The sequence below is a fragment of the Mustela putorius genome, unplaced genomic scaffold (genome assembly GCF_011764305.1).
Source record: "Mustela putorius furo isolate JIRA1106 unplaced genomic scaffold, ASM1176430v1.1 tig00000585_pilon_pilon_pilon, whole genome shotgun sequence".
Lineage (NCBI taxonomy): Eukaryota > Metazoa > Chordata > Mammalia > Carnivora > Mustelidae > Mustela > Mustela putorius.
This window is the reverse complement of record NW_025421424.1, coordinates 601,820-626,295: the sequence shown is the minus strand read 5'-3', so window position 1 is coordinate 626,295 and position 24,476 is coordinate 601,820. Positions and strand designations below refer to the sequence as shown.

At 47.7% G+C, this 24,476-nt stretch overlaps 1 protein-coding gene across 3 annotated transcripts; it reads right to left on the bottom strand.

Annotated features, from left to right (window-relative positions):
* On the bottom strand, nucleotides 1-17,342 carry ANKRD35 (ankyrin repeat domain 35). 3 transcript variants are annotated; one of them, XM_013049514.2, is made up of 15 exons: nucleotides 17,315-17,342; nucleotides 16,782-16,901; nucleotides 11,629-11,759; nucleotides 10,799-10,887; nucleotides 10,378-10,442; nucleotides 9,284-9,341; nucleotides 9,025-9,095; nucleotides 8,643-8,749; nucleotides 7,817-8,004; nucleotides 7,152-7,189; nucleotides 4,967-6,985; nucleotides 3,146-3,235; nucleotides 1,814-1,879; nucleotides 739-838; nucleotides 1-203 (listed from the first exon to the last, which is right to left on the bottom strand). In XM_013049514.2, the coding sequence occupies exons 2-14, from the start codon at nucleotides 16,818-16,820 to the stop codon at nucleotides 776-778; spliced, it is 3,024 nt and encodes a 1,007-aa protein (XP_012904968.1). In that variant the 5' UTR covers nucleotides 16,821-16,901; nucleotides 17,315-17,342; the 3' UTR covers nucleotides 1-203; nucleotides 739-775. The 3 variants fall into 3 exon arrangements, with proteins under 3 accessions (XP_012904968.1, XP_004779705.1, XP_012904967.1); XM_004779648.3 differs by lacking the exon at nucleotides 17,315-17,342 and adding an exon at nucleotides 17,174-17,308; XM_013049513.2 differs by lacking the exon at nucleotides 17,315-17,342 and adding an exon at nucleotides 17,195-17,308.
* Nucleotides 17,343-24,476: the final 7,134 nt, after the last annotated feature.

Sequence of the window (24,476 nt, the reverse complement as noted above, 5' to 3'; positions counted from 1 at the left end):
TACATGCCTCCTGCTTTATTTTCCATAGAGCTGGCCTCCATGTGCCCCCTCCTCTGGTCTCATTAGTGCTGACTCCAGGCTTCAGGTTTTCAGGTCTGGGATCCATAATGTCAGGTGAAACCCCACCCACCCATCCCCACCAACTGCCCCCTCCTCCTCCCCAACCTGGTGGAGCCTCTGGCGACCAGGGATGCTCTTACTCCCTGAAAGAAGAAATTCAAGGGTGAAATGCACACATTTCCACCTCCCCAGCCTCCTCCCACCCATGACAAGATGCAAAGCGGGATGTCATCCACCTGGACGGGAGAAGATGGCCATGTGCACAGAGGCAGCAATAAGAGTCAGAGGTGACTACCCTCTGAATGAATGGTATGCGAGTGAAGGAGAGAGTCTGGGGTTCTAGAGTCCCGCCCTAGCAAACCACTCCTTGCCACTCTGCTACCATGGCTGTCTCTAGACTGGGCCTTAGGAGAGCCACTCAGCCAGGCTTTTCAGTCCTCATCGTCCCACATCAGACCCCTTTGGTCTACCTATTCCCTGATTCTGCCTCTACCCAGGGAGTCCCCAGATTTTGTCTTCTCAATTAATCTCACTTCATATGCTCCTCACCCCTCAGGGCTCCCCAGTGTCAGCCGCCACTGCATGGGGCAAAAGGAGACTCCAAGTCCCATCCCTAAGCCTCTTTGCCCAAGTCCTTTCTCTGGGTTCCTTCCCTCATCATCCAGACCCACAACTCACCACAGAGAAATCGCACATCCCTCAGGGCATGGCTGTCTCACTCCTCCTGGATGCTGAGGATACGCAGCAAAATATTGTACACATCTTGTTCCATGTAGCCCTGTAAGTGGTGGGAAGAAAGGAAAAGGAGATGATGAACAGGAAATGAGGAGAGACAGGCAAGGGAACGTTCCGTGGTTTCATGGAATGCTCTTTCCTCTGTGCCCTGGTTTATAGTGTGTGACTTCTCCATGGCTGTCTCCTAGTCTCTACAAGGAAGATAATGATGTCTACTTGCTGGGACTGCTGTGAGGGTTTAAAAAAAAAAAAAAAAAGATAGTGAATATGAAGCAGAGCACCTGATAGACAACAAGTGTTCAATTCTTTGTAGCTATCATTCTTCCTAATAAAGGAGCAAATGACCCATCTCTTCTTCCTTAGTGAGGGATAATTTGGCTCAGGCTAAAACTGAGAAAAGGCATAAGGAACAGGAAAAGGCCTTCCAGTAGACCAGGGTATTGACAAGGAGGGACAAACACCTCTCCCCACTCACATTCATGCACAACCTCTCTTGATCTACCTAAGGAGCTCCAGAGACCTGGCACTGGAACATTTAAAGTCCAACTTTCCGGGGTGCCCAGGTGGCTAAGTTGCTGGGATTGAGCCCTGAGTAGGGCTCCCTGCTCTGTGGGGAACCTGCTTCTTCCTCTCCCACTCCCCCTGGTTGTGTTCCCTCCCTCTCTGTCTCTCTCTCTCTGTCAAATAAATAAATGAAGTCTGTTTAAAAAAAATAAAGTCCAGGGGCACCTGGGTGGCTCAGTGGGTTAAGCCTCTGCCTTCAGCTCAGGTCATGATCCCAGGGTCCTGGGATAGAGCCCCTCATGGGGCTCTCTGCTCGGCAGGGAGCCTGCTTTACCCCTCCCCTCCCCCCGCCTGCCTCTCTGCCTACTTGTGATCTCTGTCAAATAAATAAAATATTTTTAAAAAATAAAGTCCAAATTTCCAAGAAATGACAGGTATATGCAGGTAAAAAGAGGGATCCCAAATGCAACACCCCCCCGCCCAAGGTGCTGTCCCTACCTCCTCCCATGCTCACCTGCGCAGCATTCAGCAGATGGTTCCTATAGGTGGAGATGATCTCGTCGTGATTCTTCTGGGAATCCTAGGAGTGAGCATCAGTGAGAGATCTTGTGCCCACCCTAGCACACCCACCCTGACACACATACTACGACCCCCCCACCAAGGATGAGGAAAAATAGAATGAAGTGGTCAGTTGTTGGTGGTAACACAAACTGGTGCAGCCACTCTGGAAAACAATATGGAGGTTCCCAAAAAAGTTAAAACAGAACCACCCTAGGATTCAGCAATTGTACCACTAGGTATTTATGCAAAGGATGCAAACACAGTGGTTCGAAGAGGCACATGCACTCAATGTTTATAGCAGCAATGTCTACAAAAGCCAAACTATGGAAAGAGCCCAAATGTTCATAGACAGATGAATGGATAAAGATATGATATATATCTATATTGATATCTACATCTATATGTAGAGATTCTATAATGGAATATTACTCAACCATCAAAAAGAATGAAATCTTGCTATTTGCAACTATGGGGGAGGAACTAGAGGGTATTATACTAATCAAAATAAGTCAGTCAGAAAAAGACAAATACCATATGATTTCACTCAGACATGGAATTTAAGAAAACAGATGAACAGGGGAAGATGAATAGGGGAAGGGAAGGACAAATAAAATAAGATAAAAGTGGGGCGCCTGGGTGGCTCAGTGGGTTAAAGCCTCTGCCTTCGGCTCAGGTCATGATCCCAGGGTCCTGGGATCGAGCCCTGCATCAGGCTCTCTGCTCAGCAAGGAACCTGCTTTCCTTCCTCTCTCTCTCTGCCTGCCTTTCTGCTTACCTGTCATCTCTGTCAAATAAATTTTTTAAAAAAAAATTTTAATAATAAAAAATAAAAATAAATAAATAAGATAAAAACAGAGAGGGAGTCAAAACACAAGAGACCCTTAACTGTAGAGAACAAACAAACAGGTTGCTGGAGGGAAGGTGGGTGAGGGGATGGGGTAATTGGGGGATGGGGTAATTGGGTGATGGGCACTAGGGAGGGCACTTGATGGAATGAGTACTGGGTGTTGTATGCAACTGATGAATCACTAAATTCTACTCCTGAAACAAATAATACACTATATGTTAATGAAATTAATTTAAACAAAAATTTAAAAATTTAAAAAAGGAGAAGAAAGAAGTGGTCAGCTATACCAATTAGGCTCCCTTGGCCCACCATTGGCCCAGCCTAGACCACTGCCTGACCAGGCCTCTACAATTCCTAGACTTTTTCCCTCACATACATCACTTCCACTGGCTGCCCTCTTTTCTAGCAGCATCTATTTCTCTGAGGGCCAGAACATACCTGAAGCTGTAGGGCAAGGCGAGCATTTTCTCCCCGAACAGCTAAGACCTCCTCTGAAAGCTGCTCCAGCTTCTTCAACAATTCCTTGATCTGATGCCACAAGGAAAGAAAGACAACTGAAGTGGCCCAAGTCATTTCCCACCCCAATACCATCCACGGTCAAGGTCAATTTCCTTTTAGTGGGTATGTAATATATGCCAGGTACTTTTATACACATTGTCTCAATTAATACTCAAGACATTTCTTCTTCTGTTCTGAGGAGAATAATACTTCACTGAAGGAAGTATTAGTATTCACATTTTGCAGATAAGACTGACTTAAGTGACTTGTCAAAATCATACAGCTAGTAAGTAATGAAATAATGATTTGAACCAAGATCTCTTTGAATTCATGGCCCATGGTCTGAAGTCTGCACTGGATCCTGCCCTATTCATGGTTGTTGACCACCAAGAAATAAGAGATGAGTTTTGTTTTTGTGGTTTGTGAGACTGAGGCACAAACTTGGTTACTGATAACCAGCAGTAATAGGAATGGTGGCAGTAGGAATTATAAAAATAGCTCACTTTTATTTATTGAGTGCTTACCATTTACCAAAAAGCATTTCTAGTATTTTAAATATAATGTCTTATTAATGTAATCTTCCTGAAACCCTATCATTATCCCCATAGTAGAGATGAGAAAACTGAGTCTTAGATGAGATTTGGAGGCTTTAGAGAACTCACCCAAGATCAAGCAGTAAGTTTTGAAACTGAATTTCAAATCCAATGTCAGACTACACTATTTTCTTTCGCCCATTTATCTACATCATCTTTTCCTTCAACGCCAACACAAAATTCCTCCTTTTTTTAATCAGCCCCACTGCACACTGATTGCTATTCTGTATAACATTCCTTCTTTGTGTGCCCTCTGTATTATACAAAACATATACTTCCTATATCTTTTTTAAAATTTTATTTATTTATTTTGATAGAGAGAGATCACAAGTAGGCAGAGAGGCAGGCAGAGAGAGGGGGAAGCAGGCTCCCCGCTGAGCAGAGAACCCCAGGACCCTGATTCTCCCTCTCTTACTCCCCCTGCTTGTATTCCCTTTCTGGCTGTCTCTCTCTCTCTGTCAAATAAATAAAATCTTATAAATAAATAAATAAATAAATAAATAAATAAATAAAATTACTAAATTCATTCGTAAATGGATTTTTTTTATGATTCATAAAACATGCCTCCTAGAAATGTACAGCCTTTACACTGAGTTCTGGAGCAATCCTTGGGAAACTCCGGTTTCTAACACAGTGGTTTTCAAACGTTTTTATTTGATTTGGTGTTCTCTTTGCCAATGGAAATCTCTAGAACTCCCTCTGACTGAAGTGGGTGGGGTGGGGAGGAGAAGAGGAGCTAGAGGCTAGTCTACTTTTCTAACCCCCATCAGCCCCCCAGTTACCTCCCCAGAACCCTAGCAAAACCCCAGCAACCTGGGCTAATCTACTTTTTAAGTGAAAGTGTTCATAACCATAATCCCTCCAGGGCAGTAGCTAGCTGGCTGCGACCCGCACTGCTTCTGAATCCTGAATCCCCAACTGTAATACTTAAGCCCCCTTCTCTCTTCTGTTTATACCTTAGCCTCACCACTAATATCAACCCCAATTCCTGGAGAAACGAGAAACAAGAGGCAAGACGCGACGCCGACGCCGGGGAACACAACCGTCCTTGAAAACCACAGGTGCTCCGTTACAGGTATTAAACTGACAGCACAAAGACAGAGGCAGGCTAAAAACCCCCTAAACACATGGCCACTTACTTTCCCTACCGGCTGCCCAGCCTGCTCACCTTGGCCTCCTTGTCCCGGCAAGCCCCAATGAGATGGTCCACCTTATCTTTGAACTGCTCAGCTGTTTGCTCAAACTGCTGGGAGCGCGCGCGCAGCTCGCCGGCCTGGCGCTCCTGCTCGGCCGCGCGTGTGGCCAGGTCCCCGCTCCGCCGCCGCTCCTCCGCCACCGCCTGGCGCAGGCGAGCCATCTCCCGGCACGCTGTGTTATACTTTTCTAGCAGGGCCTTCAGCTCCTGGCCCCACGCCTGAGCCTGGGCCACCAGCGAACCGCGCGTTTTCTCGTGCTGCCGCAGGCTAGCAGCCTCCCGGGCCCGCAGCTCGGCCACTTCCTCCGTGGCCTGGTAGAGCAGCTGCTTCAGCTTCCCGATCTCCTGGCTCTTCCCGCTCATCGTGGCCTGGACGGCCCGCAGCTCTTCCTCCAGCTTCCCCAGGTCTTGCTCCAGAGCCGCCACCTGGGGCGGTGCGGGGGCTTCTGACAAGGTGCCCGGCTCCCCGCATGGGGCCAGGGCTCCCCGCAGCTGCTGGTTTTCCTCCTCCAGGCGAGCCAGCCCCTTCTGGGCCTCGCGGTGCTGCTCCACCAGGGTGCTGATGCAGGCCTGCAGCTCCTCCAGGGGCTCGCCCGCTGTGCGCCCAGCACTCCCCTTGCCCACCAGGTCTGGTGGCAGGTAGTTCCACAGCCCTTGGAGGCCACTGCTCTGGGAGGCCAGGCGCTTCCGCAGTTTCTCGGTGGCCTCCTTCTCTATGGCCAGTTCGTCCGTCAGCAGCCCCACACTCCGCCGCAACTGCTGCAGCTGGACCTGCGCCTCTGGCTTGGGAACGAAATCCCGCTGGAGCCGCTGGCTCAGAGACTGCAACTCCCCCTGCAACCGCTGCCTCTCCTGCCCCAACTCCCCCAGCTCCTCCAGCAAGTTGCTATTGCTCCGTCTCAGTGCTGCTACCTCCTTCTCCAGCTGGCCCTTAGCCGGACAGCCTCCGGGTAGCCGTTCCCCTCCAGGGGCCCCCAAAGGCTCTCCCCGGGCCCCAGGAGCCTTCTTCTCCTTCCCTTCATTCTCTTTGGTGATGATCACCAGGCCTGCCTTTGAGGCTCCCTCTCTGGGCTCCTGGGCAGGGGCCTGAGGTTTGCCCTGTAATCCTGCCTTTGCCCGATCCAGCCTCACCAGCACCTGCTCTAGCCTGGCCTCCATCTTCTCCCAGGCAGCGGCTGCAGCCTCCACCTGGGGTGTCCCCAGAGCCCCCTCCAGGACTGGTCTTGACAAAGCCCCCCGGGCAGCATCCTTTTCTCGCCACACGGCAGCCACCTCCTCCCTCAGCTGTACAAGGAGCTGATTCATGGCTGCTGGGCCCATGGGTTCAGCCGCTGTGCCTATCGGGTCAGCCCCAGGGGCCTGGGGCTTCTCTTTCTGACCAGCTGATGGCTCGTCAGTACCATCCCGGCCAAGGGCCTGTCCACCATTGGCACTCAGCTGCTGTCCTGTGGCTTTCCCAGCGGTCTCACACCTTAGGCTCTGGGGTGGCTCTTGTTCTTCTGGCTGGAGCCTTCCTTGGGCTTCATGCTGAATGCCCCCCGAGGCTAAATCCTCAGCCTTCTTAGGAGCTAATGCTGGCTTGGTTGCCACTGCGGCTGCTGCCTGCTGCTGTTTCCTTAGCTCTTGAATGCGCTTGGCCAGCAGGCCCAAGGGACAGCCCTGTTCCATTCCATCTCCTCCAGGCCGAAGACTAGAGCCCTGCCCTCCGGGAGCTCCAGGCTCTTGAGCTAGGAGGAGCCCCAGCTCCTGCACCTGCTCTCGAATCTGGTTCTCCAGGCCCAGGTAGGCTGCAGCCTGAGTTTTCGCCTCTTCAGTCTTTTGCACCAGCTCCTGCTCCAACTGAGAAACCTTCCTCTGCTCCTCTTCATACTTCCACCTCCACTCATCTGGGTATGGGTCTTCCTCCTCTTCCTCTTCCTCCTGCTCCTCCTCGGGCTCTGCTCTCCATGGGCTCTTAGGTGGAGAACCCATGTGAGGCTCAGATGAGGAGGCCTACATAGAAAAAGGAATAGTGAACTAAAGGCAGGCAGCTAGCCAAGACCCAGGAGGGGTTTTCTTATCTTCCTCTCTCTCGATGCCCCCAAGAATCACTACCTAGGGGAAACCCCAGTGGGACAGCCTAGGGTGGGTCGGAAGCAAAAGGCATGTAGGGTCTTACCTGGGATGCAAGATCTGGATGTTGAACAAGCCCCTGACCTATGCGAGAAATCACAGGGAAAATGAGAATAGAGACAGGCCCTCTTCTAGCCCACGCTTTATCTCCAGACTTTTTCTGAGAAGAACATTCCCCCAGTGTGAGGACCCTTCCCACACATGTCAACAGGAGCCACCCCTGTTGAATGGGTCCCCAAGCGTCCAGCATCCTTGGTTCCCTTATCCTGGAGACGGGCCAGCTTGTTCATTTTGTTTGCTCACTTATTTAGTGGGCATGGTGCCAGGCACTGATGGGTACCAGGATCTCAGTGTGGAGCAAAACAGCAGTGGCCTGTCATCTGAGGGCTTTCCAGTCTAGCAAGGGAGATGGAGGGTGACTGGCAAACCATACAAATAGATGAACAATCACAACTCATAAACATAGAGGTAGTCGAGCCAGAGTTGCCTTCTGAGGGGACACAAGGCTGCATTAAGGACTTTTGCGACCATGCTTTGGGAATTTGGGGTCATTTCACAGTAGCAGCAATCAGTAAGTTAAACTCTAAACTCAAGTGAAAATTCTTTGTCAGAGGGATTATTTCAATGGGAATAAATGGCATTCTAAGCAGCTTCCTGGATGCTAAGGCTCTCAAGGAGAATTGTGAAGTTAAAAAAGGGACTCAGCTTTACCTCCCCGCTGCCCCCGCCGGTTCAGAGCCTGCCGCAGCAGCCGACACAACACTTTGTCTTGAGTGCGAAGAGCATAATGCAGAGCGTCGTGCCCTGTGCCATCCATTGCCCCTGCGTCTGCCCCATGGCTCAGGAGCAGTTCTGCTACCTCGGCGCTGCCTTTCTCACAGGCCAGGATCAGAGCCGATCTGTGAGTGGGGACAAAGCTGGGCAAAGGCTTTCCCCAGGAAATCCAGGAGTCCTGCTTCTAGAAATTCCACTCATGGAATCAGATCTCACTCTGTGTGGCAAGGAGAACCACAGACCCACACCAGCCAACAACAAGGCATGAAACCAGACCACCCTGCCTTGGAGCTGCAGCATCAGAAAGCCAGGAGCCAAGTAGAAGGGCCCTATTTTCATCTTTTCTTTATCGAGGTTCCACATAAATTCTTTATTGGAAAAAGGATCCCATTGTTTAGATGGTGGTTTGAAACCAGTAAAGTGAACTAATGGATCCAGAAGTATTGATTCGACTTCCAGGGTCATCTATGCTGGTCATCTATGCTGCTACCACCACCATCATATGATGGTGGTGGTAGCAGCTGAATAGGAAAGTCTAAGTAAAACTTTCTCAGCTCCCTGAGAGGAAAAGTGCAAAGCAGCATGTAGCTCTTCCAAACAACTGCTCAGAAGGAAGGAGGTTCCCAGGAAAAGAGAGACCAATCTTTCTTCCACAAAACACACGCACATATACACGCGCATGCGCACACACACGTTTGCCCAGGGGCTCCTTTCTAGAGTGGTCAATGCCTGGGTTTGAGCTGGGGAGATGGGGAAGGCTCACTTGTCATCCTTGTCTGTGACATTAACTCGGGCACCTCTCTGTAGTAGCTGTGAGCAGATAGCTGCATGACCCCCCAGTGATGCAATCATCAGGGGTGTCCGTCCGTCCTGCACAGATTGTGGGAAGGGAGGTCACGAGGAGCCAGAGGCTTGACAATTCTACCAAATGCCCTCTCCCGACACTTCTTCAAAAGAAAAGCCCTCTTCCAAAAAAAACACAAAAAACAAAAAACAAAAAAAAAAACCTCTTCTGGGAGGGAAAGGAGGAGCATCAGGGGGAGAAGGAAGAGGAGGCTCCACCCTCCTCATCCCAGAGCTTAGCCAGTCAAGCTCAGAGAGAGCAGCAGCCTCCCTGTGCAGGGCCCTGCCCAGCAGACACTCACATTATCCAGGACATCCAGGAAGGCTTCATGGTCACACAGCAGGAGCACACTGGAGGCACAGCCAGAGGAGGCTGGGAGGATTGAGGGATGATTGGGTTAAGGAGAAGCAGGAAGGACACTAGTCAGACTATGACCCAGCATTCCCTCCAACCATTCAATCTGTCCTGCTCTCCAAATGTCATCCCACACCCATGCCTTCTGCCCATGGTCCCTGCAGTCCTGCTTCCCCCCAACCCCACCCCCTGTCCCCAGCACACACCTGCCCAGTGCAACGGACTACGATTTTCTGCATCCACAGCATCTTCGTTGGCGCCATGCTGCAAACAGCCACAAAGGGAAGCAGCATGGGGCATGGTGGTACCATCCTTATCCCATACCCCCACCCCCACCCCCCGTTGGCTCCCCAACTTCCATAGCACTACAGTGAGGGGAAGGAGGACCATGGCTCCGGCCAACTACTAGGAGAGCCAGTCCACTCCTTGCAGATTATAGGCAGCCTTGAATTTCAGCCGCAGTTCTTAAACCTAGGGCCTAAGAAAAATCAGATGATAGACCAATAAGTATGTTAGGGAAAATGATATCTGAGTCCCCGCGGGATACTTCAGGCTAAGCATTAGGGAACTTGGAAAGGTCAGGGAAGAACAAAAGCAGAACAGCCATTTGCCCAGTGGCCTGCTGAACTGTGCCTTTTGCACTTTTGGAGACAGGTTTCTGGATTTTCTGCGTGTCATTTCACATATATATTTCCCTTAGTGCCCCTAGACTGCAAGTCCCTTAAAAGCAGACAGTAGAAGTGTGGATGAATTTGAACACCTCTGTCCTTCCACCTGCCCAGCCACTCAGCACTCCATCTGCGCAGGGCTCTGCTGATGGCTTACAGAGGACTGGCCAGCAGTCCCCCGGGGAACTCTGCTTTCTGATCTGCCCTCAAGGGCCGCCTTAAGCATGTCATCCGCATGTCGTGGGTGTTACCTAAATGCTTGTGAACTGATGGGTGCAGGATTACCACCTGCCTTTTTTTCTTTTTTAAGATTTTATTTACTTATTTGACAGAGATCACAAGTAGGCAGAGAAGCAGGCGGGGGCGGGGGGGGGGTGCGGGGAGCAGGCTCCCTGCTGAGCAGAAAGCCTGCTGCGGGACTCCAACTAGATCCCAGGACCTGGAATCATGACCGGAGCCGAAGGCAGAGGCTTTAACCCACTGAGCCACCTAGGCACCCCGGATTACCACGTCTTACTGGGGAGGAGAGCGGTCCATGTGACCCAATAGTGCATGTGACTACAAGGGCAAGATAGAAGATGCTGGGCCCACTTGTTCCCTTCACTAAAGCAGTACTGAGAGGTTGTTCCTACCTGCAGCAGAACTTTGACACACTGTGGCTGACAGGAGATGGTGGCCAGGTGCAGGGCCGTGCTTCCTGGAAAGAGAAAGAGGGGAGATGGAAGATGGATGGCCCTACGCATGCCGATGACTCACAGGGAGGGAAGGCAAAAGACGCACAGATAATCAGGGGGAGATTAGAGAGAGAAGCTCTCAGCCCCACAGGGCCAGAAATTCCTGTTCCCCGAGTACCTGGTACCTGTGGTGGAGGTGGGAGTGGGGGTTGAGGTAAAGCCAGCTTGCAGGGAGGAGCGCCCTGGGAGGATGCTGGCCAGAACTGATGAGGAGAGAAGTGGGGGGCTACACTCGGAACCTCCAGGGGTTGGCCCCCACCACCACTGTTGCTCTAAAGGGAGAGGCCCGCCGTGGGGCCCAATGTGCGGTCTAACTCACCATCCTCATTCTTGCTGTTGATGTCAGCCCCGTTCGCAAGCAGTATAGTTAGACATTCTGTCAGGCCTTTGGAGGCTGCCAGATGGAACCTGCCAGAATCAAGGCCAAGGAGCAGAAGGATGAGGGGACTGGGGGATGAGAGCTACAAGAATATTCATAAGTACTACCTACTATGCTCCTTCACCTCAAAGCCAGTCCCCAAACTAGACAGGGAAGTTCCCCTATAGCCTGACTTTCTGAGGAAAAGGCTCTGTGGCCTACTGTCACAAAGCCAGAGGAGGCTGGAAGCAAAGACAGAAATGAGAGCCATAGGTCTCGAGCAAGCTAGACTATTGCTCAAACACAAAAGAGGGCTGGCCACTGGAAGGGACAAGGGATAATATCCCTCTCATCCTAATCACTCCATCCAGCCATGTGAGGCTCATGGCCATTACCACTTTGCTCCTAATTTCCCAAGCTACACACCCTCCTACTTGAGCAATAAAGAGATGCCATCTTTAATGAGTGTACCTGTTTTCTGTTTGTTTCATGGGCTTTATGTCCTTTTCTGCTTTTTCTTTCCCTTTTTTGGGGGCGGCGGGGGGGTGCAGTTCTGTCATTCTGGACTGTGAGAGGGGTGGGACTCAGAGACAATGTCTCTTCCCTCACTGTGTGCAGCCCTTGGTGTGTAGCAAACAAACGCTGATAGACACGCTTGCTGGTCAAGACAAAAACGGCTCTGGGGTTGTAGGGCTTCCCGGGTCTTACCTCCTTCCGGGTTTAAGGCTTTTAATGGTAACCACATATGGGGGGGCGGGGGGAGGGAGGTGGACTTGGGACGGCTCACTTACGGGGACTGGCCATTCGAGTTCAGCTTGGTGGGCCGGGCTGATTTCCTCGAGGCCAGGGCAGCCACGCGTCCCACATCCCCCCGCTGCACCGCCTCCAGCAGCTTCTGATCACGGCGGTTCCATCTCTCCACCTGGTCAGGGGCCATGGGTTGTGTGAATACAGGGGGCAGGAGTGGGATGGGAAAAGGAAGGGAGGAGATGGCTAGGGTGCCCTGCAAAGAAAAGGGACATCCATATGCAGCTGAGAGACTACTGCTGGCCTTTGTCAGCCCTGGGTCAAAAAGTGCTTGGACTCCTGGATTAAAAATCATGTTCTAGTACTGAAAGTGTAGTATTTAGATGTCCTTTTTTTTAAGTCATCACGTGACTATTGGGGTTAGGTGCGCATGCTCAGAGTGATCCCAGCCATGACTCCTTTCCCCTTTCCTCTCGGGGTCTTGCTGGAGCAAACTGAGCCACATTGCCTCTTGTCCTCAGATTTATGAGAAGTCAAGGCACCCAGCATCACATTACAGCTAGGAGCCCAAATACCCAGCCATTACATCTCTGCCCTTGGGCATCGGGTCCCAAAACTGGGAGGGGGGGCAGAGTTTCTTTTTTCCAGCCTCATTTCTATGCCCTTTATGCCCTTCAGCTGGTTGCTCTTCCCCTTCCAAAGCACAACCACCTAGCGGCAGAGATAAGGTCTCTGGCTAGGCCTGCAGAGGCAGCGAGAGGCAGCTCCCCTGCTCCTTTCTCCCCTGCCCTCCCTCTTCTTTTCCCTGGCAGGGAGCAGCTGTCCCCAGCAACAGCCACACCTGGGCTTGCATTGTTCTCTCATTCCAGCTTGACTTTTTGCTGGTGGTGGGGGTAATTACAATAATTGAGGTATCACAGGGCATGAGAGACAGCTGTGTAAAACACCCAGGGCTGAAGCCCAGAAAGGCCTGGTTGGATCCAGAGAGAGGAAGGGAAAGGAAGAAGGGATGCAAAAGTCTGTATGATGGTGAAAAGACTCCTGGATGAATATTTTGTCAGCAGGCCTGAGGTGAAGGCCTGGGTCAGCTACTTTCTCAGCTATGTGACCCAGGGTAAGCAATTGAACACCTCTGTGTCCTCATCTTTGACACGTGGGAAATAATAACTACCTCATCACGTTGTGAGCATTAAGTGAGCTAACCTCATATAAGGCATATAAAATTTCTTCGTAAACTGGAAAAGGCCATACAAGGGTATGGTATTCTTATAACCAAACAGGAAGTGGTGAAGGATTGCTGGTGGCACCTTAGATTTTATGAGGTGTCATCTCAACAAGAAAGAGGCCTTGGGAGGAGGTGGGAAAACATAGGGTCTGCAGAAGCCAAATAACCAATTTTCAAATACTGTTTGCCCAGCCAGGGAAAATTATATAGCAAAAACAGGGAAGTTTTGAAATGCCCAAGCCATAAAATGATCTCAGGCTAGGTGGATTCTAAGGTAATTCTTGTAATTCTTCACAGTCCTTTCCAGTGCTATTTCGATTAGCCTCTCAGCATCCCCGGAAAGGAGTTAGAGCTGATATAATTGGATCTATTTGAGAGCAGAAGAAACTGAAGCACACTAAGGTTGGATAACTGTCCCAGATCACACCACAAAACAGGGTAAAACTGAGACTAGAACCCAGGCCACCTGGCATCCACTCCCGGTTCGCACCACCAGACCACACACACTGCTACAGAGTTCTGGGAGAAGGTTTCCTTATTACCATGTAATCAGTCTAAGACTGCCTCTAGGCCAAAGCCACCCACCCCCAGACGCTACTCCCTGCACAGAGAAGAGTCTCCAAACAGGTTGTTTCTCAAAGGACAAAATAAGCCAAATGGCTTCTCCCTATACCAAGTAGACTTTGGGACCTAGGAATAATATCATCTAATGTCCCTTGGGGACCAGTTAGCCTCAGAAAAAAATATGGAAGCTATAATTATATCTCCCTCAGGGGACACTGCCATCAGCTGACCTCAATCTGAAGTTGTCTGTTTAAAATCCTGATTCTAACGCTTTTCTATCCTTGTGAATTTCAGCATGTAACAACTTCTTTGAACCTCAGTTCCCTAGTGATGTAACAGGCCACAGAGTAAGGGCACGATAAAGGCTAATCCCAATCCCCATCCTTCCCAGCATTGCTAGCACATTTTTGATATGCCAGCAATTCAGGGGTCAGAATTCTCCCTTCAGGGGAGCGAGAGGAAGAGCTCTTGCTCTGTATCAGCCAACGTATAACGGCCAGGCTGTAGAGACAGTAAAGGGGCTCCTTAGCAAAGTAGATACTTTTCTTTCCAACTAGACAGCTCTAAATCTGCCTGACTTATTTCCTATAATCTTTTCTACTAAGAATTTAGAAGAGATGGAAAATTCATCATGACCAAACCTCTGCAGAGCTAGGGTGAAGAAGGACAGAGGGATGCTTCCGAATTCCAAATCCATCTACCGCTCATCCCAGCGCCTCTGGAAAAGAGGCCCTGGATGACCATCCCAGCCTCAGGGGAGCAATCACCACTCTAATCAGCAGTGTCAAAAACAAGGATAAGCTTTGTATTTCTGCAGCCAAGATTAGGGGGCTTTTGTAGAAGTAATTGCAACCTCTCCTTATCTCTGGCTGTGTGCTGGTAAGCTTCCTATTGAGATGGAACACACCAACAGCAGAGAGAAAGAGTGGGTACACCTGTAGGACAGGTGATTGGAAATGGAAAGGCTGTTCTAGAGGAACCAGAACTGACTCACAGTTTAGGTTTTTTTTTGTTTCTTTTCTGTTTTGTTTTTTTTGTTGTTGTTGTTTTTTAATGCAACTAACATTCCTCCAAGCTGATTCAGCGCCAACTGTTTAAAGCTATTTTCTGGTCCACTTCCTACATAGGCAGAGTAAGCTAATATGTAAGACACCCTCAAAGGCATCCTCTATTTGACTAAAATAAAATGAGATCATAAGAGCTAGGGGTGTGTGTGTGTGTATGTGTGTGTGTAGCTTCCTATATTCTGGATAATTTAGATTAATTTGAAAATGATCCCTGAACTGTCAGTCCTGGTCTCAAAGGAGGCAGGGCTTTGGCCCTGGACCCAGGGATGGGAGTGGAGACAGGCAGGGAGAGTCCGCTGGCACGACTTGGAAACCAGGTTTTGGGAGTGGCCGGGAAGCCTGTCACACTATTTCTCTGACAAACGGGTTCAGAGTGGTTAACCACCCAGGGAGTGGAGGAATTTATCATAAGGGTGAGGAAGTTTCAGGAGGAAACAATTTGCAGCTGACACTGGCCTAGTTGTAAGCTCTTTGCGATCCCATCCTGACTGAGAAACCAGTTTTCTTTCCAGTTGGATAGTTGTAAAGCCACCTGATTTACTTCCTATGAGCTTGTTATACAGAAGAGAGTTTAGAATGGGTGTAAAGTCTTCATGGCCACAAGTCTGTAGAGCTGGGGTGAAGAACAGAGGGATGGATATTTCCAAATTCCAACATTCAGTCCATTGCTCCTTCCAGAACTTTGGAAAGACTGGAAACCAAGGATTGGAGAATTGGGAAAAATGAAATAATCTCCCCATTCCTAAGGGCAGGCAGACTCCACAGACCTGAAAGGAAAGGGAAGTGTGGAGGACTTTCAGTCACTAGGGAAGAATCCATGTGAATGAGAAAATCATTATCAGTTAAGACAGAGTCTGAGTTGCCTCAGTTGCTGGTACCTATACTAGTCATCCAGATAATGCATTTTGATTGGTTGATCTATGCATGTGGAGACTATGTGAAGAAGCAGTTGCAAGTGGGACAAGAACAGGCCTCAACAGAGTTCCTACTCTTGCCTCATAGCTCGCTCCCTTCCAAGCTTCTGCGGCCTGCCCTTGAAGAGTGTGAGCCTAGCATTTCTCATGTTTGCTTATGAATGACACCAGTAAGTCGGGTTAGGCTGAGTAATATTCCCACAGGTCCACAGGTCGTTGGCTACCTCACTTCTAAAAGAGCCATAATCCCAATCTCCACAGAAAATGCCATCCTCAGATAGGAGGTATCTGCAGGGAAGAAACAGCTACACCCTCTCTGTGTGCCCTACCTTCTATAATCAGCCTTGTGTTGGGTTCTGGGAGAACGTGGGGGAGTCGAGTGACTTCTACTGGGAACTCTGAGCATATCTACTCTATCCTCTTCTCCTACTATCATCTTTCCCTAACTCAGTCCGGGGAAGCAGAGAGTACAAGCCCTAAGCAACTGGATGAGGGTTTAGAATGAAGGAAAATTCTGGGGAGAAGCAGGTGGAAGGCCTTGACTGGCCCAAGAACCAGTCTGATAACCAGACACTGCGGTGAGCTGGCCAGGGTGAACTCTGTGGGCAACTTACCCAGTTCCCTGGGGAGCAGCCAGACAGCTATGCCTCCTCTGCTAGGGCCTGTCAGGATGGCGGACTGCAAGATTAACCCACAGAGAGCAGGCAGATGGAAGTCGGGGCAAAAAAGGTGTGGGACAACCGCTGGGAAGAGAGGGGCAGAGGTTGATGGGGGAACAGGAGGAGACTGCTGGTGTGGGAGCAACCAATTGGAAAGAGGGTTCGAATGATGTCAGAGAGCCAGTGGTGCTGATGAGAGAATGGGAGTGGAAGGGCCATGGGGTGAGATGGGGGCAGGGACAGAGGTGACTATGAAATAGGGCTTGGGGCAGGCACAGACCTTTGTTGGGCTGAGAGGAAACAGCAAGGATAGAGCTATATGGGAGAGGATTGTGAGGACAGGTCAGGGCTGAAAATGGGGCCGTGGCACAGGACTTGGGACATAGAGCAGAGCTTGGGGCTGAGCAGGGGCTGGGGATAGGACAGATGCTCTGAGGTGTTCAGTACTAGGAGATGGCAGAAGTAGACAGGGCCTTTGGGAAGGGGCAGGGGCTGCAGGAAACATCTCAGAAGTTGGAGGTGTACATGCTAGGACAAGAAAAGGCCAACGGAAAGGAACTTGGGAAGGCCTGAGGTTAGGAAGGCAAGTCAGAGGCCAGCGGACAGGGCCTTGAGGAAGGCAGAGCCGGCAGGCTGCACTGCGGGAGTGGAAGCGCTGGAAAGACCCAGAAAGAGAAAAGGCGATAGTGCATGAAGACCGGACTCAGAACTTCTGTCACCACAGGGCTTGGACCCCAGCCCCATCCTCCCAGACATTTTGGCACCTACCGCCACCTGTGAGCTGGAGCAGGAGAAGAAGCGCTTCATGGCCGGGGCCAGGGCCACGGGGGGCGGGGACGCGTGGAGAGCGGGGCTACAGGTTCCCGAACCCGAGGGACTCGGCTGTGGCTATGCGAGAGCGAGCTGTCAAAAGCCAAGTGAGACCCGCCGCGGACCCGCCCCAGGTCCCGCCCCAGGACCCGCCCCAGGACCCGCCCCAGGTTCCGCCCCAGGTTCCGCCCCAGGTCCTGCTGGTTTCAATCGGATACGAGAAGCCGAGAACCAAGCTTAAAACTCCGCCCCTGGCCCTGCCCGACTCTGACGTTGCAGAAGCAAAAAAAACCCGCAGTCTTTGGCGGCGACTTGGGCTTGGTCTCAAACCTCGCTCTCCCAAACCAAACCTGTCTCCAGCTCCAACCCACACGGTAGAAGGTACTCCCGCAGGGACTAAAACTCCTCTCCCAGCCCCGCTCCCCAGCGCAGGTTCAGGTGCAGCTCCGGCCCAAGCCCCGCCTCGGGCCCGCCCCTCCAGGAGCCGTTACTGTAGGCCGGCAGGTCCGGGATTCGTTGGGTGCGCTGTGGTCTCACCAACTGTCGCGTTTAACCGCTGGTGACCACACTCTTATTATATCCAGAGACCTCTGGCCCGCGTAGTTTACCTCTGCTTCCTCCTCCCATTCCCGGGCCAGAAACCCAAACACAGAAGAGGCTTTGAAGAGAGCTGTTTGGAAACCAGAGGAGATGGGGGTGCAGAGCAGAGGACTGTGCACTAACGGTGCATGACCCTTCGCAATCTGGGAAACAAAACCTGAGGGGAGCGGGATCGGACTTAATATTGCAACGCAACCTCTAAGTTAGAAAACAACACAGTGGGAGGAGAGAATACTTATTTTAAGCAACCCCCATCTGAAGTAAACACCGCAAAACCATCTTCGCTATTTCCACTGCCCTTTAAATTCAGATTCTCAGCAATTCTTGCTTGACCAGTCAGTTCCAGCTAACTGGTCTGCCTGCCTGTCTTTTGCTGAGGGATAGAGGCAGAAAAATGTTCACCTTTAGCCGGAAAGGCTTACCTATAGCCTGCATAGTTTCAATAAGGATCAAATATGTGATGGTTGCTACTTTTTTTTTTTTTCCTTTTTGAGATTTTATTTACTTGACAGATCACAAATAGGCAAACAGGCAGGCAGAGAGAGAGGGCGAAGCAGGCTCCCTGCTGAGCAGAAAGTCCGATGAGAGGGTGGATCCCAGGATCCTGAGATCATGACCTGAGCTGAAGGCAGAGGCTTGACCCCCTGAGCCACCCAGGTGCCCCCCATGGTTGCTACATTCTTAAAGGGTCTCATGACTGCCTGTATATCTCACTAATAGTTAATATGGAAATGAGTGATAATCACCAGAGAAATCTTGTGAAATTAGAAATTTGAAGAAGACATTTGTGATTTAATAACTCCCTGCACGTCCCCTCCCCCTTGAGCACTAAGCATATAACCCACAGCTTCATACAGCAAAAGTGCAGCTCTTTCTGCCCACGGTCCTATCTGTGTGCTACTTAAATAAACTTACCAAGCTGCATCGTACAACATCTGAAGAATTCTTTCTCAACCATCGCTTAATGATCGCACAACATTTTTGGTGGCTGGAACAGAGCCAAAGGAGTGAGTATCAATGCAACTTAGTAAATTATCTTTACTCCCAATGTTTGTTTCTTACATATCCTTTTTCAGAGATGTCCTGAATAGTACGACGCTTTGGAATGTGTCTTGGCTGAATGCAGGACAGGACCTCTTGCCCATGGTTACACTATGGCTCTGGCTGCCTGGTGGGACACCATTACCTCGACCCTAAAGGCATTGAGCTCAGAAGTCAGACTCTCCTATTTTTCCTGTTCTTTTAATGCATATATTCTGGTCAGGCATGGGGTGGCCACATATGTCTTTAGGACAGCTGCCAATTTCAAGACTCCCATTTAAGGTTTCTGCCTAAATAACCAGGTGTGATTCCTTGATGAGCCTAAAATCCAAGATACTCTGACTGTGCTTCCCAAAAGAGACTGGTGAAAGCTATCACCTGGTTGGAGCACTCACCCAACAGAGGACTGCTTCTTTGGACTGGACTGTGGATAAAGCTCACAACAAAGTTGCCTGGGGGCGCCTGGCTTGCTCAGCTGGCAGAGCATGTGGCTCTTGATCTCAGGGTTCTGATTTCAAGCCCCACATTGGGCATGGAGCCTACTTATTAAAAAAAAGAAAGAGAGAAAGAAAGAGGGATTACCCAGATTAGATAGGGTAATACTTTCCTTTTCTCATATCTATCATTTTGTCCTTATGCATGGGCTGTTTGGTGTTCTTGGTCCTGCTCTCAGATTGAGAGTACTTCTATCTTAGATATATGATGCTTAATATGATATAAAATAGCTGCCGCTGGGTATTATATAAGACAGATGAATCTCGGGCCTGTATCTCTGAAACCAGTAATACATTATATGTTAATTAATTGAATTTATTTTTTTAATATTTTATTTATTTGACAGAGACAGAGCACAAGCAGGGGGAGTGGCAGGCAGAGAGAGAAGCAGGTTCCCCGCTGAGCAAGGAGCTGGATGCAGGACTTGATCCCATTACCATAGGATCATGACCTGAGCCAAAGGTAGACACTTAACCGTCTGAGCCACCCAGACATGCCAGTTAATTGAATTTCAATTTTTAAATGTTTAAAAAAATAATAACTGCCTCTTCTTAAAAAAGGCCAGGACCTCTACCTGACCCATTAATGATAAAGGCTTAGAAAGGATACTATTATTGGTTGTCAAATATATTGGCTCTCCCCAAATGGAAAGAGGCAACCCCAATCTCTGCAGCGTTTCAGTCCATCCTCCAGGACCCGCTGGTCCTGCAATGCGGAAGCAAAGGAAGGTCGACATCCCTTCTCAGGTAGTACAAAGGTGTCAGAGCCATCAAGAAAGGGGGACACTTCCCAGCTCTGAACCACAGGAAACTTTGGTAGTATTCCTGACGGGACACCATTCAGAAGCCTAAGGGGATTTTGGTAATGGACTCCCACTTAGTTAATGTATTCTCCTCATTCATTTTGTAGGAATTGACTATGAATTCAACTTCCTCAGTCCCAAAGGATTCCCCTATGGGCTGTCTTCTAACACACTGGAGTCTATTTGGACAACAGGATTGAAAAAAGCACCTTATCTCCTTCTGTGATAATGCCTGACCTCAGTATTCTCTGGAGAATAATGAAAAATGGCCCATTTAGGGGTTCTTAAACCTCAATACTATTTAGTACTTAGTATTACACTCCTCCCTGAACTTAAACCTCCCACTTCAGATTTCCCCATAGGTGCTATAAATTGACAGTGACCTTTTAAGTTGAAAAAAAGTGAAAAGTCACAGTGACTTTTTAAACAAATGGACTTACTTTTAGGTTGACTCTTTGCAACATATTCAGTATTTAAGCTAATGTAAGTTTGTTAGTTTAATTAAGATAGACATGTCTTTGGAGTTATCAGGATTTAGAAAACTTTTATTTTACCAATGATTGCTAACGGTTAAATAAGCTCATGTTTTTTCTGTTGCAATTTGTCCCCAAGGATGGGTTAAAATGACAGTTAATGTCTGTCTCATAAAGTCCTCATGGGTAATTGTTAAAACAGCTTTCAAAATCTTTCCACCTGAAACTTTGAAGTTGAAATCATTGGCTAGCTAAATCTTTTCTAAACGAGATAAAATACTAAAGCATTGATTACTGAACACAGGTTTATGTGCTTTGGCTTCTTATCACAGAGAAACTGAGGAGAACTGGGTCTCTTGGTAAATGTGCTTTATGGTTTATTGAAAGACTGTAGTATTTGGAAAAAACATGTTTTTAGAAATTATGAGATGCATTCATGGGTTTCAGATCTAAAGAATTTTGGTGTAATGGACAGTGCAGAGTTGGTTTACTACTTAGTTATCACTGAAGACTAAGGTTTCTAAGTTAAAATTCTGCTAAATGTAATTAGCATTGATGGAAATAAGCAACTTTGCATTTGGGAAAATGGGAAATATATGAGAAAGATATAGGAATGGAAGTACACTTTGTAGAGGGAAAAAGAAGATAATTTAGTCTTAAAACGAGCCTAGTGGTTTAGAGAGAAAAGCCTTAGGACAAAATTTGAATGAAAAAGTTGTAGACGGCTTGTAAAGGGATATCTTTGGGAAATAATTTTTTTTTACTTTTATCCATGCTCTTTTTTTTATTTCTAATATTCTCATTTTACATGATGTTTTCTTGCAACCAGGTAATAATTCCATGCAGCACTTCATAAAATAACACAAAATATCGCATCAAACTTCTAATGTGCTTTAGATATGTTTGGTTGAGCAGAAAACAGACCCCCTTGTCTTTTGATTTTATAATCCTACTGTCTTTACAGAAAGAATTAGCAGCACTACAACAGTCTTTCCAGCTCAGCTCTTAGTGATTACTATATAATCCTTAGTTTGCTGAAGTCTGCATCCTTTGTTATTGAGACTTAGTGTTTTCTAGAATCAAAAGGAAGCCACATGTTTATCAAAAAGCATCAGTGCAGGCAGCTGTAAGAGCAAGAAGAGAAAGAAAACCCCAAGCTTCCATACTGTCCTCTGAAAAATCTCATAATCTGGTGACTGGATCAATTTCTACAGTGAAGGTGGTCCTCCATCTCTCTTAGTGTTTATTGTTGTGGAAGGCATAGAGATTTCAGAGCCAGACAAATCCAAGTTTTAATCTCAGGTTCACCACTATATGTAGTTGTATGACATCAGGCAGTTTGCTTGGCCTGAGTCTCAGCTTCTTCACTTATGCAATGTAGTCAGAACCTCTCTCCCAGCCCAGTTGCTGGGTGGGTAGATGGTACGGAGGTATGGAGCCTCTGCTGTGAGCTAAGTCCTGGCAGCCTCCTGCCACACTGTTGATCATGGCCTCCTTTGTCTCCCACCTGTACCTGAGAGATGATTTCTATGACAGCAAAGATTAATAGCATGTTCCTGGTCTCAAAAAGCTTGCAATCATCCTTCAGCTGGAAATCCTCTTATAAAACATTTTCTCCCTTGGGAAAGAATTTTATGTGCAGTCAGGACTAAGCTTGAAATGAATTTTAAAAGTACGGTGGTATAGGATTGAAATTCACCTTTTCTCTTTGTTAAAAACAACAACAACAAAGTGTTCTTGGATTGTTGGTATACTCGTGATAAGAAAATATAAACAGTTTTTTTCTCTTTTCTTTCTGTCAACCCCAAAAAACAAAGCTTCTGTTTTGTTTGGTTACTTAAGCAAGTTAAAAGGTCTCAATGTTAAAGGAGCTCAGTTTTGCTAACAACTATACAGCTTCCTGTAGATTCCCTTATTGTTAACTTGGTTAAATGTAAATATTAAATTTATAAGCTGTAATCCTTTTTAGATATGTGCTTTAAAACTTTCTGAGGTGTTTTGGGGCGCCTGGGTGGCTCAGTGGGTTAAAGCCTCTGCCTTTGGCTTGGGTCATGATCCCAGGGATCGAGCCCCCGTATTGTGGCTCTCTTCTCAGCCAGGAGGCTTCTCCCCTTCCCCTCTCTCTGCCTGCCCTGTCTGCCTACTTGTGATCTCTGTCTGTCAAATAAATAAAAATATTTAAAAGTAAATAAAAAATAAAAGTTTGTAAGGTTTTTAACAAACTTCTGAGATTGATTGATTGATTATTTATTTATTTTTTAAGGATTTTATTTCCAGGGGAGGGGCAAAGGAAGAGGGAGAAGCAGACTCCCTCCGCACTGAGCAGGGATCCAGATACAGGGCTTGGTCCCAGGACCCTGAGATCATGACCTGAGCTGAAAGAAGATGCTAAACATACTAAGCCACCCAGGCACCCAACTTCCTGAGATTTAAATGGTAAATGAAGTTTTTGACAAATTAGGCTTATTTGGTGTGTTAAGTTACTCCAGAAGCACTGTCAAACTAATAATGATAAGCTGTAGGTTATGTCGTTTGGGTAAATGCTATAACTGTTCTAGAAATTTATGAAATTCCTTAAGGTTTGTTGGTTTTTTTAACATTTTATTTACTTGAGAGCAGAAGAGAGAGAGAGAGCACAAGGTGAGGGGCAGAAGGAGAAGCAGACTCCCCACTGAACAAGGATCCCAGGACCCTGAGATCATGACCTGAGCTGAAGGCAGAAACTTAGCCAACTGAGCCACCCAGGTGCCCGCAAATTCCTTAAGTTTTAATATGTTCTGGGATAAGGTCATCACTTGACGTTCTAAATATTAAAGTGTTATGTGTCACAAAAAAACTGATTTCCTTGTCAGTTGCATTATAATGAATTCTCATATCAGATCTTTAACCTTGTCTATTTTTTAAAAGATTTTATTTATTTGACAGAGAGATCACAAGGTAGGCAGAGAGGCAGGCAGAGAGAGAGGGGGAAGCAGGCTCCCTGTTCAGCAGAGAGCCTGATGCGGGACTCAATCCCAGGACCCTGAGATCATGACCTGAGCCAAAGTCAGGGGCTTAACCCACTGAGCCACCCAGGAAACCCTAACCTTGTCTATTTTTGACTCTAGCCATTTATAGTGCTTGTTCTGATGCTCTTGCAGAATGAATTTTGTCTTCAAGGAGATTCACAAAAAGGATTTTTAACAAATATAGATTTTTGATATCTTTAAAATCATGGAATTGAACTGGGTAAGAATTTCCAGGACTCATGGGAAAGCTGCACTCAGATCAAAAATTAACAACACAGGACTGAGTGAATTGAGGAAGAAGATTATAGTTTTTTATGACTCTTCTTTGAAATATTGCTGGTTCTCTAATGTTTGCTCTTCCAGATTGATGATGTTTCTCTCTTAAAAGTTTCTTCCATGACTTACAGAAATATGATAAAATATTCTTTTTTATAAAGATTTTATTTATTTATTTGACAGAGAGAGACCACAGGTAGGCAGAGAGGCAGGCAGAGAGAGAGGGGGAAGCAAGCTCCCCGCTGAGCTGAGACCCGGATGCGGATTTGGGGCTCAATCCCAGGACACTGAGATCATGACATGAGCCGAAGGCAGAGACTTAACCCACTGAGCCACCCAAGTACCCCAATAAAATATTCTGAACAAATTGAAGCAATTTTTCTCCCTACCCGAACATTCCAGAAATCAGAAACTCTTAATGACTTTTCTTTCTTCCACAGCAATTACAGTTATTTGCATAAGTTCTACAAGAATCTGTTCTCCTTATAACAGGACACCACTGGAAATATTGATTATATTACCAAGGCTTTGACTGAAATGTCATATTTAAGAGAGAAATGCATAGACAGTTTTAAGGAACTAAGGATGACTTTATGGGGCCAATAGAGCCCCTTGGAAATGTTGGCCTGATACCTTGCTCACAGAGTTCCCAGTAGCCTCACCAGATGAGTAAAGAATGTCACTTCTTGGCAAGTACAAGAACCTCAAGATATTTGGGGGACCTCAAGAAAAGAAATATGCCCAAATCTACAGGTATTACAGACAAGTCTGATGACAACAGTTTGGCTTGGCTCTGGCCTTCAGAGGCTATTAAAAGTTCAAGCTAGAAATTCCTTATGAAAATTCCAGCAAAACAAATAAAGAAAGTTACACGATTAATCACTATCCTTGCCTAGCTTATGTAAATACTGAGGCCAAGTTTGTTAAAACTGGGCTGTTTTACAACCTAATTAGTCTT

Excerpts from the sequence above, each read along its gene's own strand:
- ANKRD35 (XM_013049514.2), bottom strand. The coding sequence starts at position 16,820 with ATGAAGCGCTTCTTCTCCTGCTCCAGCTCACAGGTGGCG. Across the intron at positions 3,236-4,966 it reads GCCGGGACAAGGAGGCCAAG|ATCAAGGAATTGTTGAAGAA; the intron begins GTGAGCAGGCTG and ends TTGTGGCATCAG. Across the intron at positions 1,880-3,145 it reads GCCTTGCCCTACAGCTTCAG|GATTCCCAGAAGAATCACGA; the intron begins GTATGTTCTGGC and ends GCTCACTCCTAG.